This window comes from Acomys russatus, chromosome 16 (genome assembly GCF_903995435.1).
Source record: "Acomys russatus chromosome 16, mAcoRus1.1, whole genome shotgun sequence".
Classification (NCBI taxonomy): domain Eukaryota; kingdom Metazoa; phylum Chordata; class Mammalia; order Rodentia; family Muridae; genus Acomys; species Acomys russatus.
The window spans coordinates 5,162,703-5,175,327 of record NC_067152.1 but is presented as its reverse complement, the minus strand read 5'-3'; the positions used below and the strand labels follow the sequence as shown (position 1 = coordinate 5,175,327).

General features: G+C 49.8%; 2 protein-coding genes and 3 non-coding genes across 6 annotated transcripts; 4 read left to right on the top strand and 1 right to left on the bottom strand.

Moving 5' to 3' along the window:
* The first annotated feature begins 5,967 nt into the window (after positions 1–5,967).
* On the top strand, positions 5,968–9,144 carry Rpl23a (ribosomal protein L23a). The gene is made up of 5 exons (XM_051158041.1): positions 5,968–6,048; positions 6,575–6,758; positions 8,354–8,530; positions 8,755–8,824; positions 8,961–9,144. The coding sequence occupies exons 1-5, from the start codon at positions 6,024–6,026 to the stop codon at positions 8,973–8,975; spliced, it is 471 nt and encodes a 156-aa protein (XP_051013998.1). The 5' UTR covers positions 5,968–6,023; the 3' UTR covers positions 8,976–9,144.
* On the top strand, positions 6,433–6,501 carry LOC127200872 (small nucleolar RNA SNORD42). The gene has a single exon (XR_007832095.1). It is a non-coding gene; the product is annotated as a small nucleolar RNA SNORD42 (small nucleolar RNA).
* LOC127200881 (small nucleolar RNA Z17) lies at positions 8,193–8,264 on the top strand. Its single transcript, XR_007832101.1, has one exon. It is a non-coding gene; the product is annotated as a small nucleolar RNA Z17 (small nucleolar RNA).
* LOC127200873 (small nucleolar RNA SNORD42) lies at positions 8,614–8,678 on the top strand. The gene has a single exon (XR_007832096.1). It is a non-coding gene; the product is annotated as a small nucleolar RNA SNORD42 (small nucleolar RNA).
* Tlcd1 (TLC domain containing 1) lies at positions 9,142–11,300 on the bottom strand. Of its 2 annotated transcripts, none has more exons than XM_051158038.1 (4): positions 10,924–11,259; positions 10,531–10,613; positions 10,358–10,440; positions 9,142–10,003 (listed from the first exon to the last, which is right to left on the bottom strand). In XM_051158038.1, the coding sequence occupies exons 1-4, from the start codon at positions 11,115–11,117 to the stop codon at positions 9,623–9,625; spliced, it is 741 nt and encodes a 246-aa protein (XP_051013995.1). In that variant the 5' UTR covers positions 11,118–11,259; the 3' UTR covers positions 9,142–9,622. The 2 variants fall into 2 exon arrangements, with proteins under 2 accessions (XP_051013995.1, XP_051013997.1); XM_051158040.1 differs by having other exon boundaries at positions 9,144–10,003; positions 10,756–11,300.
* Between the last annotated feature and the right edge of the window lie 1,325 nt (positions 11,301–12,625).

The window sequence follows — 12,625 nt, the reverse complement described above, 5'->3', positions numbered from 1 at the left end:
TCGCCCTTCTGCCCCGAGAGGTGGAAGGAAGCTCTAAAGGGGGTGCCAAGATCGGAACGAAGTATCCACCAAGGACCAGACGTCCCAGATCTGTTGTTTTCCGGATCCAGCCTCCTTCCATGGAGTATAGAGAAGTTTTAGGTAGCCTGGTGGTGGCCATGGCGGTTCAGGCCTTTTATCCCAGCACTTGGGAGGCAGAGGCAGGTAGATCTTCATGAGTCCAAGGCCAGCTTGGTTTACAAAGCGAGTTCAGGACAGTCAAGGCCCTACCCAGAAAAACCCTGTCTCAGAAAGAAAAAAAAAAAAAAAATGTTAGGTAGACCGAAATTTCATCTTTTTGCGTGGTCACCACTTTGGGACTCTAGAACTCCCTTCTAATATGGGTGTTCATTTTTCTTCCCCCAAAAGAAGTCTAAACCAGAACAACTTTTTCCATTTTGTGCGTGTGCACACATTCACAGACAGACAGACAGACAGACACACACACAGAAGAGGAGGAGGAGGAAAAAACTGTGCCTGGAGCTAAAGTTAAAGATTCTAAAGGCGTGGGGGCTGGAGAGATGGCTTAGAGGTTAAGAGCACCGTCTGCACTTCCGAAGGTCCCGAGTTCAATTCCCAGTAACCACATGGTGGCTCACAGCCACCTGTAATGAGATCTGGTGCCTTCTTGTGGTGGGCAGGCACACGTGTGGGCAGAATACTGTGTAAATAAAAGAGGGACCGGAGAGGTGGCTCAGCGATTAAGAGCACTGACTGTTCTTCCAAAGGTCCTGAGTTCAATTCCCATCAACCACATGGTGGCTCACAATGTGATCTAATGTGCACTGTATACATAATAATAATAAATAAATCTTAAAAAAAAAAAAAAAAAGATTCGAAAGGCCTTTAATCCCAGCATTTGGGAAGCAGAAGCAGGCGGATCTCTGTGAGTTCGAGGCCAGCCTGGTCTACAAAGCAAGTCCAGGACAGCCAGGGCTACACAGAGAAACCCTGTCCCAAAAAATACAAAAACAAAAAGGAGTGGAACACAGTGTTAGGAGAGAAGAACTGGTTCAGGGTTGAGGACTTATTCACAGCAAAAACCGGGTTATTCTAGATAAACCCTAAGTTGTTTCAGCTGTGGTTAGAGCCACTTGAAGGAATAGTACTGAAGTCTAGCCTGTTGGCTCATACCTGTGATTCCAGCACTCATGAGGCCAAGGCAGGACTCCTTTAAAGCTAGCCTGGGCTACAGAGTGAGACTTTGCCTTAAAAAAAAAAAAAGAAAGAAAGAAAGAAAGAAATCCAGCTGGGTGTGGTGGCTCTTGCAAGTGGATCACTGTGAGTTCGAGGCCAGCCTGGGCTACAAAGTGAATCTCGGACAGCCAAGGCTACACAGAGAGACCCTGTCTTGAAAACACAAAACAAACAAACAAATGGGTATGGTGACCTACACACTTGGAGGCATAGGCATGACCTTGCCTTGTTTACAAAGAGAGATAGAGAGCTCCAGGCAATCCAGAGCTGTATAGCAAGGTCCTGTCTCCAGATTATGTCTGGAGAAAGATCAAGAATTAAGAACAGGCTGGGCATGGTGGCGTTCTTGTTAAATCCCAGCATTCCGGAGGCAGAGGTAGGCAGATCTCTGTGAGTTTGAGGCCAGGCTGATCCACAAAGTGAGTCCAGGACAGCCACGGCTACATAGTGAAATCCTGTCTTTAAAAAAAAAAAACAAGCGAAACTTAAAAAAAAAAAAAAAAAAAAAAGGCAACTTGCTCCCAGCTAGGAGCTCACAACTGAGTCTGCAACTGCATTCCAGAGGATCCAACACCCTCCTCTGGGCTCCAGAGACTGGCACCAGCACCAGGCATGGATGTGGTGCACAGACTTACATGTAGGCGAAATACTGATACACATGAAATTGTTTTAAATATTAAGGGCTGTAGAATGGTTAATACAGTGCGTGCTGTGCTTGCTGGGGACCTGAGCTTAGCTCACAGCATTCACATCCAGTGGGCCACAACTAACTCCAGCTCCAGGATATCCGGCCCTTCTGGTGTCTGTGGCTGACTACACACATGCAGACACACACACACACCACCACACACACACACACAGTGATAATAAAAGTGGGCGTGGGGTGGCGCACGCCTTTAATCCCCAGCACTCCGGAGGCAGAGGCAGGCGACTCCCTGTGAGTATCCGAGGCCAGCCTGGTCTACAAATTGAGTCTAGGACAGCCAAGGCTACACAGAGAGACCCTGTCTCAAAAAACCAAAAAATAAAATAAAATAAATAAAAAATAAGTAAATAAAAAAAAATCTTTTTGTAGTTGTTTTTCTGAAACAAGATTTTTCTGTGTGTAGCCCTGGCTGTCCTGGACTCAGTCTGTAGAACACGCTGGCCTGGAACTCACAGAGATCCACTTGCCTCTGCCTCACAAGTGTTGGGATTACAGGCATGGGCCACCATACCTGGCTAATTTAAAATTTTTAAATTTTGTTTATTACTTATTATATAGACCAGGCAGTGGTACCTACTTAACATACCAAAGTGGACCTGGCCTTCAGGTTTTGCTAGAATCCCTCAATCCCTACCAGAACTTTCCAGCTTTCTCTGTGTCTGTCTCTACATTTCTCTTCTCTCTCTCCCCTCCATTTTTCTTTTTAAAGATTTTATTTATTATTATGTATACAGTGCTCTGACTGCATGTACAGCTGCATGCCAGAAGAGGGCACCAGATCTCATTGTAGATGGTTGTGAGCCACCATGTGAATGCTGGGAATTGAACTCAGGACCTCTGGAAGAGCAGATGGTACTCTTAACCTCTGAGCCATCTCTCCAGCCCGCCCCCTGCCTCTGACTCTGCCACTTTTCTATATTCCAGACTGCATGGGGAGCTGTGCCCAATAAACTTGCCTTTATATACTTTGGGTCGAATTGGCTCATTTCATCAGTGGAGAATATCTATCAATTGCACTAGAAGCCTGGCATGGTGGCGTACACCCTTAATCCTAACACTCAGGAGGCAGAGGCAGGCGGATTGCTGTGAGTTTGAAGTCAACCTGGTCTACAAAGGGAGTCCAGGACAGCCAGGACAAACAACAACAAAAAACAAAAGAAAAATTACACTAAAAATTTTTTGGAAAAAAATCTCTCTCTCTCTCTCTCTCTCTCTCTCTCTCTCTCTCTCTCTCTCTGTGTGTGTGTGTGTGTGTGTGTGTGTGTGTGTATGTCTGTGTGTGTCTGTGTGTGTAGCTGTTTTGTAGCTCTTCTGGAACTGTTTCCCGTTTCTTTTTGTTTGTTTGTTTGTTTGTTTGTTTGTTTGTTTTTGGTTTTTCGAGACAGGGTTTCTCTGTGTAGCCTTGGCCATCCTGGACTCACTTTGTAGACCAGGCTGGCCTCGAACTCACAGCGATCCGCCTGCCTCTGCCTCCCGAGTGCTGGGATTAAAGGCGTGCGCCACCACTCCCGGCTTTGTTTGTTTTTTTAACAGATTCATTTATTATTTATACAATATTGTGCACAACAGAAGAGGGCACCGGATCTCATTACAGATGGTTGTGAGCCACCATATGGTTGCTGGGAATTGAACTCAGGACCTTTGGAAGAGCAGCCAGTGCTCTTAACCTCTGAGCCATCTCTCCAGCCCCTGTTTTCCATTTCACACTTGATTTAAAAAAAATTTTTTTTTTCTTTATTTTCTTTCTTTCTTTTCTTGCTTTTCGAGACAGGGTTTCTCTGTGTATCCTTGGCTGTCCTGGACTCACTTTGTAGACCAGGCTGGCCTCGAACTCACAGCAATCCATCTGCCTCTGCCTCCCGAGAGCTGGGATTACAGATGTGTGCCACCAAGCCCAGCCTTTTTTATTTTATTTTTTAAAGATTCATTTATTTAAACCGGGTGTGGTGGCGCACGCCTTTAATCCCAGCACTCAGGAGGCAGAGGCAGGCGGATCGCTGTGAGTTCGAGGCCAGCCTGGTCTACAAAGCGAGTCCAGGACATCCAAGGATACACAGAGAAACCCTGTCTTGATGTCTTGGAAAAAAAAAAAAAAGATTCATTTATTTAATGAATATGAGAGCCCTATCTGCATGTATACCTGCATGCCACAAAGGGCATCAGATACCATTACATATGGTTGTAGACATCATGTGGTTGCTGGGAATTGAATTCAGGACCTTCAGAATGGCAGACGTAGACTGTGCTTTTTTTTGTTTGTTTGTTTTTGGTTTTTTTCGAGACAGAGTTTCTCTGTATAGCCTTGGCTGTCCTGGACTCACTTTGTAGACCAGGCTGGCCTCGAACTCACAGTGATCTGCGTACCTCTGCTTCCCAAGTGCTGGGATTAAAAGCATGCGCCACCATGCTTGGCTGCAGACTGTGCTCTTAACTGCTGAACCACACCTCTAGCCCTTATTTTTCGTTTTTGTTCTTGAGACATTATTTCTCTGTCCTAGACTCTATTTGTAGACAAGGCTGGCCTCAAAGTCACAGAGATACACCTGCCTCTGCCTTCCTGAGTGCTGGGCGTGTGCTCCCTTTGTTTTGTTTTGTTTTTTCCTCCCTGCCATCAAATCACTCTGGTAGTCAAATTCAACTCTGGCACCTTAATTTTCCTCAGGTGTTATATGAAGAAGTTATGGGAAATCCTGTTCTAACATTGCAAATCTTTGTTTCACCTCTACTAGCCAAACTGCATTCTGTTTTAAATTTATTTGTTTGCCACATTCTCACTATGTAGCGCTGGCTGCACTGGAATTTACTGGGTAAAGCAGGTTGGCCTTGACTTTGTGTCAGTCTTCCTATCTTCTGTGTGCTGGGATAACAGATGTGGACTAAAAAGGGCTTCAGACTATTTATTTATCTATACCAGTCAGTCAGTCTGTCTGTCTATCTATCTATCTACTTTTTCCTGGAGACATGGTTTCTTGCTTTTCTTTTTTAAAATATTTATTTATTTGTTTATTGGTTTTTCGAGACCGGGTTTCTCTTGTAGTCCTAGCTGACTGTCCTAGACTCGCTTTGTAGACCAGGCTGGCTTCGAACTCACAGCGATCCGCCTACCACTGCCTCCCGAGTGCTGGGATTAAAGGCGTGCGCCACCACCCACGCCCGGCTTCTTTTATTCTTTTCAAGGTAGGGATTCTTTGTGTATCCTTGGCTGTCCTAGACTCAATTTGAGGACCAGGTTGGCCTTGAACTTGCAGCCATCTGCTTGCCTCTGCCCCCCTGAGTGCTGAGATTAAAGGTGTGCTCCAATGTGCCTGACTGAGACACAGTTTCTTTGTGTAATAATAGCCCTGGCTGTCCTGTCATTTGTAGACCAGTCTGGCCTCGAACTCACAGAGATCTGCCTGCCTCCCCAAATGCTGGGACTATAGGCATGTACCACTACGCCCAGTTTAAACGTGTATCTTTTTAAAAAATTATTGTATTTATTTTAAAACATGTATCTTTAAAAACTACAACTCCATAGGAAAACTCTGACAGTAAGGGCATGGTGGCGCACGCCTTTAATCCCAGCACTCGGGAGGCAGAGGCAGGCGGATCTCTGTGAGTTCGTGGCCAGCCTGGTCTACTACAAAGCAAGTCCTTGACAGCCAAGGCTACAGAGAAACCCTGTCTTGAAAAACCAAACAAACTAACTAACTAACTAACTAACTAACTAACTAACTAACTAACTACAGAGAAAGAGAGACAGAGAGAAAGACAGAGAGAGGGAGGGGGGAGAAGGAAGAAAGGAAAGAAACAAAGAAACGAAGAATAAAGAAAGGAAAGAAAAACCCTTTATTGAAAAACCAAATCAAAACAAACCAAAGCAAAATAACTACAAATCCCAAGAAGCCGTAGGGCGTTTCGAAGGCAGGTGCGGCGCAGGCTTGATCTCACTCACTAGGAAATGAAAAGGAACTGCAGTTCCCAGGAAGCCCAAGAACTATGAATTATCCAATCAGCGCTACGTAGAAACTATCGCGAGACTTGGATGAGAATTCATTCTATAAGCTCATGGGAACGAGGATGGGTAATCCTTTTCGCCAAGATGGCGCCGAAAGCGAAGAAGGAAGGTGTGTTGCGGCATGGGGCTGCGGCGGGGTTGGCTTGGGAATACTCGCAGAGCGAGTTCACGGGGCAGACGGCTGCCGGGCTAAGCCGTAGGCTACGTACTGTGTCGCTGCGTGTTGCAGTTAGGCCCACACTGCGGTGTAGGAGGACCGCGTGGGCCAAGCCTCATGAGCCGGTGACAGTGACGGGGTTGGGTAGGCAAACCCGCCTGGCATCACCCACCACCGATAGCCAACCCGGTGGCTTTGGGAAGCTACTTAACATCCGCGGGGTGGCGCCGCCTGTCCCCCCACTTAGAAGGGACGAAGAGAACGCCTTACCCATCGCCCTTTATCCACGTTAAATGGGGTTTATGTTAACACCGTCTTATCTTCGCCTGCAATGTCGTGCATATGATGGAAAAAAGTTAACGTCTCCTGAGACCTATGATGTCTCCAAAGGAACCACTGATGCGCGCGTGCTGGCCGGGCCGCCGGAAGGGATCGATTTATGTGTCTAGCGTGCTAGGTTTATTTCCTTCTCTCGCAGCTCCCGCCCCTCCCAAAGCCGAAGCCAAAGCGAAGGCCTTGAAAGCCAAGAAGGCAGTGCTGAAAGGCGTCCACAGCCACAAGAAGAAGAAGATCCGCACGTCACCCACTTTCCGGCGGCCCAAGACCCTGCGGCTCCGGAGGCAGCCCAAATACCCTCGAAAGAGCGCACCCAGGAGGAACAAGTAAGGCGTTAGTTAGTGTCTGTCATTTCTCACCCGTGGCCTGTCCTAATGGTCCAGTGTGCTGCTCTGGTGAAGATGTGAGGTCTTCGTAAGCTAATTGTCGTCCGTGTGTGTTTAGAAGTTGACTTCAAAGGGAAGCTGCTTGGTTCCAAACGTCATGACACTTGCTGGAAGCAACACGTGAAAGTTGAGTGGTGTGGGTTATCTGCATTGGGCGTGATGCCTTGCTAATGGTGTAATGAAACAAAGCTTTTAAACTACCAGTAAGTTTGGGTAAGAAGTGTTTACCGGGGAAAATAGTTGGATACGGTTAGCTTTTCAGAATTTAAAGAAAAGTTGTTTACTGACTGCTCAAGGCAACAGAGTTGCAGTAGGCCCTGGGGCTCGGAATGTATTTACTCAACAAAGGTCTTGAAGGCCTGGGTTCAGTCTCCAGCACTGTATAAATTATGTGTGGTGGTTAACCTGTAATGCTAGAAGGTCAAGGCCATCTCTGGTGGGCCAGTCTTGGATATATGGGGCCCTTTCTCAGACCAGAAGGGGGTGTATATGAAATTGGTTGCTGTTGGGTGTTAGGCCAGCTTGTGCTGTATTGTAGGGCCATGTCTCCCCCGCCTCCGCCCAAAACAGGGTCTCTGTGTAGCCTTGGCTGTCCTGGACTCGCTTTGTAGACCAGGCTGGCCTCGAACTCACAACCATCCGCCTGCCTCTGTCTCCTGAGTGCTGGGATTAAAGGTGTGCGCCACCACGTCCGGCAGGCCATGTCTTTTTTTACTATCCTAGAATGTAGCTCATAGGAAAGTGCTATTATATAGTTCAGTGGACTAGCGTGCATTGGTTGGGCATGATTCTTTTGGGGGAGATTGTCCAAACAGGGTTTCTCTGTGTCCTAGCTGTTGGAGCAGGCTGCTGACTTTTTTTTTTGTTTGTTTTTTGTTTTGTTTTTTTGTTTTTGTTTTTTTTTTTTTTTTTTTTTTTTTTTTTTTGGTTTTTTCGAGACAGGGTTTCTCTGTGTAGCCTTGGCCATCCTGGACTCACTTTGTAGACCAGGCTGGCCTCGAACTCACAGCGATCCGCCTGCCTCTGCCTCCCGAGTGCTGGGATTAAAGGCGTGCGCCACCACGCCCGGCTTTGTTTTTGTTTTTTGAGACAGGGTTTCTCTATGTAGCCTTGGCTGTCCTGGACTCACTTTGTAGACCAGGCTGGCCTCGAACTCACAGCGATCCGCCTGCCTCTGCCTCCTGAGTGCTGGGATTAAAGGCGTGCGCCACCACGCCCGGCTCAGGCTGCTGACTCTTGAGTGCTGGGATTTAAGCTGTGGGCCACCACACCTGGCTAAGCATGATTCTTTCGTTAAACAAAGGGTGAGAACCCTTTGATTCAACAATATACAAGCTTTGTTTCTAAATGGAGATTTCAGCTCCCTGGGGTTCAGGTGCATGTGATGACACCATGTAGCGACCAAAGTCTGATAACAGTGATTGCTATCCTATTGTCTGATGCACCTACTCTTTCCTAGCCTTGGGTTCCAAAGTAAAGCCTGCCTTATTGAATACTGGCCCAGGGCAGTTTACTCCATCTCCCATCCCAACTAGGCTTGACCACTATGCCATCATCAAATTCCCCCTGACCACCGAGTCAGCCATGAAGAAGATAGAGGACAACAACACACTTGTGTTCATTGTGGACGTCAAGGCTAACAAGCACCAGATCAAACAGGCCGTGAAGAAACTGTACGACATTGACGTGGCCAAAGTCAACACCCTGATAAGGTGAGTGGAACCAGGCAGCGACCAAAGGGCTCGGGTCGGGTTACCTAAGTATTGCCCGCTTCAAAGCGACTCTTAGCCCCTCTGTGCAAATGATGGAAAACTCACTGTTTGGAAAAGAATGACACCAACAAAGGAACCACTGATGTAGCAGAGGCCTAGGGGAGGCATGTGGGAGGACTGGAGCTATGAGGGCATCCCGCTCTGAGACTTCCTTCTCCACTCAGGCCTGATGGAGAGAAGAAGGCATATGTTCGACTGGCTCCTGATTATGATGCTCTGGATGTTGCCAACAAGGTAAGGACCCTGCACAGTCAGCGTTTCACATCAAAGTCTGACTACTTTCTCCAACAAGCCCTCCCCCCTTGCTGCCCTCCCCACTCACTTTAAACACTTCAGCTCCATTAACTTCACTCCCTTTCTTGTTTTTCAGATTGGGATCATCTAAACTGAGTCCAGCTGGCTAATTCTAAATACACACTTTTTTCACCATAAATAAGGCTGCTTGTCTTTTTGTCGCTTTCTGATTGGGCTGGGGACAAGGCCATACTAAAGGAAGGTGGGTGCTGGGTCACAGTGCTTTCCCAGCTCTGAGCAGAAAAGACGTCATCTACTAAGATGCCACTGTTACTGTGCCGCGCTAGAGCTCAAGACAGGTGTTTATTACTCAGGCAGGTGTTAGTTGTCCTGGGACATGCCTCCATCACAAGTTCAGAGGACAAGCTTTACAAGACTTCCTTCCTTTATCCCTGGAAGAGGCAGTTGTGAAACCAATACCAGAGTCTGGAAGAGCAGAGGGGTTATTTTAGAGTAGTCAGCATCCATTTCAGGGTGGTGTGGGTTGGCTGGCTCTTAACAGTGTCTTGTCCTCGCCCATTACCGTGCCTAACCGGTTGGTCTGCTTCCCTCACCCCTTGCCCAAGAAGAGGACTTCAGAGGGGAGCTTTCATTAGTGTTTCAACAGTGTGGGTGTAGGCTAAAGGTGGAAAGGCTGGCTCCAGAGTACACCCAGGCTCGGGGCGGACAGAGCCGTGGTTTATGTTGCAAAGTTGTTGGCTGTGCTTGCTGTCCCTGCCACATATCCTGGGTTGTTTCTCACTCAGTCAAGAATTTGTCTTTCTGGCGTCTGGGAGCTCGTTCAGGGCAGAAATCAGAGCGGAGGAGGCGAGAAAAGTAGATGAGGATCATCAAGTCCAGCATGAGCAGGATGGCCAGCAAGAAGGTCCCCAGGGTCCTCTGGCCAGCATACTGGAGGAAGAGCTTGGTGAGGTAGGCCTGGGGGGCCAGGCGGAAGAGGAAGTACATGACCAAGTTCACATACTTGTTGACTCTGTAGAGGAGGAGATCCTGGGCGTTGTTTATCTTCATCATCATCCTTAAGGTGAGGAAGATGTTGCTGACCTCCACCAGTAGTGTTAAGACGCCACCACCAACGAACCTTTTCCAAAAGATGCCAGAGAAGAAGGCGCCCAAAGCCTAAGGGGCAAAGTGACAGGAGAAGAGTGTTTGAAAACAGGTGCCATGCATTCCTAGGCACTTTTTCTCCCCTCCTTCAAGACAGGGGTTCTCTGTCTCTGGCTGTCCTGGACTTGTTTGTAAACCAGGCTGGCCTCAAAGTCACAGAGATCCACCTGCCTCTACCTCCCCAAATGCTGGAATTAAAGGTGGACTTGGTCCAGTACGGTCTAGCTCTGGGTGACATTCCTAGTCTGTTTACCTACATAGAGTAGGTGAGCCCAGGCAGCCAGCTGGCTCCAGAGGAAGCAGAACTCTTAGGTAACCTCAGAGTTGTGACCATGTTGCCTGTATTCACTTCAGTTTCTCACTTACCATGACATGATGGACAAGGTATTCCCAAGAAGCTCCAGTCTGTCTGCTAACAATGATGTCTACAGTGTCGTGGATGAAGTATCCTAGTGGAGGGGTAGGAAAAGAGGAAATCACTGAACAGGCTCAGTGGTCTTAACAATCTCCTAATCCCCGCCTTTTTGGGCACAGCCTACCTGTAGAGAAGCAAACAAGCAAGTAGCCAGAAAGCGACCACGCCGTCTCAATCTCCACCAGCATTTCAGGGGTTTGCCATATGCTGGAACAGAAAAGGGACCTTGTGCTTGCAGCCTCCCCGAGGACCCTTGCCTCCCCCAACACTCTAGCTAGTCCCAGGGCTTTTAGGTGCCTGCTATTGGCTGACTGGAGAGCGAGGAGGGGCTTGGCCTAAGCCCAGGTACCTCGGGTTTCCCACAGCCGCTCTTGGTTGGGTAGTTTTCCAAACGCAATCAGGTGAGCTCCTTGGCGTCTGTTCACTCGTGAGTGATGGGAATAGCAACAGGGAGACCAGCCCGAGCACCCCGCGAAAGATCCCACGGCCACCTCACTACCCTTGATTGTTCACTCACCACAGCAGTGCCCAGATCCCTGATACAATGGAGTGGGTGAAGGAGACAAGTAGGTTGTGCCAACGCCAGGTGCGCAGGGGGTCGGTGTGCACGTGTGCAGGCAGGGGCAGGCGACAGAGCACGCGCCGGAGTGCTCGGAAGGTCAGAGTGGCGCCCAGGAGCAGCGGCCAGGCGGGGTGCAACAGTAGGGGCATGCTGGCCCTCCTTGCCGTCCGTCTGTCCGCCCTTTAAGCCGTCTCCTCCGGCAGTTCTGGGAACACCGCTCCGTCTCTGGACAGCGAGCCACGACCGTCTCTGCCTCGGGCCGCCAGCCCCACAGTTTCGCGGAGCCCTCAAGGCCCCTTCGCTCCTCCCCGCGCTCCCGGCGAGGCCTCTGCCCGCCCCTGCCGCCTGCGCCCCCGCCCCGCCCCGCCGCCTGCCCCCGCCCCCTCGGGCGCCTCTGCCGCGAGTAGGGCGCGAGCCCTGTGTCCCCCGGGGCCCCGCCCGGATCCCGCCGACTTCGAGCGCGAAGGGGCTGTCCCCGCCATCGCCGCCGGAGCACCCCTGTCTGGCGCCTCCCGACAGCCGAAGGCGCCCTGGGGTGCCCACATGCCTACTGCCCCACTAGCTCACGTCCCCACTTTCTCCGCCGCCACCGGCTCCCACACTCTGGGTGGGTACCGCGAGAACCCTCCGCTCTCAACTTTCTTCAGGACAGAGCTGGGCGGAACCATCATACAAACGGGGCTGCCAAACCCTGGTCCTGGGATCCGCAGCGCCGCCTTGGACCACGGCTCCTCCCAGACTCGATTCTTCTGCGAGGAAGGAGACCGACGTGTTTACCTGCGTCTTCCGCGCCCCGTAAGAGTGGTGCTTGGGAACTGTTGAGTCACTCACCATCACCTCTCGCCCCCACCACTCTTGGGCTCCTGGAGCCCAGCGGCTGTCACAATCCTCCCTCAGACAGTCCCAACTCTCTTCTGGCTCCTTAGAGGCTGGGGCGGGGAAGGCTGCGGATTTGCCCAGACAGCTGGGGTGACCCTCTCCAGGGCCATGGCCTAGAGTAATTGCGGCCTCTGGCCACTAGGTGTCAGCCTGTCCTTACTGTGGTGCGGGGTCCACAAGGGTTCCGGAGGAAAAGGAGCAGCCGAGAGCCGAAGAGGGAAAGTAAAGGGGCGTGTGCATTTAGGGAGGTGGCAGTAGAGGACGCGACCACAAAGTGGAGACTAGGAGAACGGTGTTTCTTCAATAGGAAAAAGAAAACAAACAGACTAGAAACCCATGTGTAGACACTCGGGGACCAAAGCCTTTTGGGTGTTTGCTGTTTTCCCTGATGGTTCTAGGGTTACACATTAACCCCCATGGGGCTCCAGAGTCACTCAAAGCCCCAGTGGGTTACTAAGTGACAGCACGGTGTGATTTGCTGGGTGAGCAGTTTACCTCCTGCACTCCCTCTTTCCTCGTTGTCCACTGGGCGATTCCGGCCTGAGCCAGTGACCACAGGTTTTCTCTGGTCATTCCACCACGTAGGCTAGTTTGGGGTGAGGCAGGGACAAAAGATAAACATCCCTTCCCTCGTCTCCCTCACCCATTCAGAAATAGTAACCCTTAGCTAACGACCGGATACTGAAGTTTTATAACTCATTTAGAACAGCAGGCTTCATGAAGAGATCAGGATTAAATTCGCCTTGGTCGAAACCCTAACAGTGATGCTGAACAGCCC

Coding starts and splice junctions, on each gene's coding strand:
- Rpl23a (XM_051158041.1), top strand. CDS start 6,024: ATGGCGCCGAAAGCGAAGAAGGAAG. Junction 6,049..6,574: donor GCCGAAAGCGAAGAAGGAAG/GTGTGTTGCGGC, acceptor CTTCTCTCGCAG/CTCCCGCCCCTCCCAAAGCC. Junction 6,759..8,353: donor AGCGCACCCAGGAGGAACAA/GTAAGGCGTTAG, acceptor CATCCCAACTAG/GCTTGACCACTATGCCATCA.
- Tlcd1 (XM_051158038.1), bottom strand. CDS start 11,117: ATGCCCCTACTGTTGCACCCCGCCTGGCCGCTGCTCCTGGGCGCCACT. Junction 10,614..10,923: donor GGGATCTGGGCACTGCTGTG/GTGAGTGAACAA, acceptor TTTCTGTTCCAG/CATATGGCAAACCCCTGAAA. Junction 10,004..10,357: donor ACCTTGTCCATCATGTCATG/GTAAGTGAGAAA, acceptor TTTGCCCCTTAG/GCTTTGGGCGCCTTCTTCTC.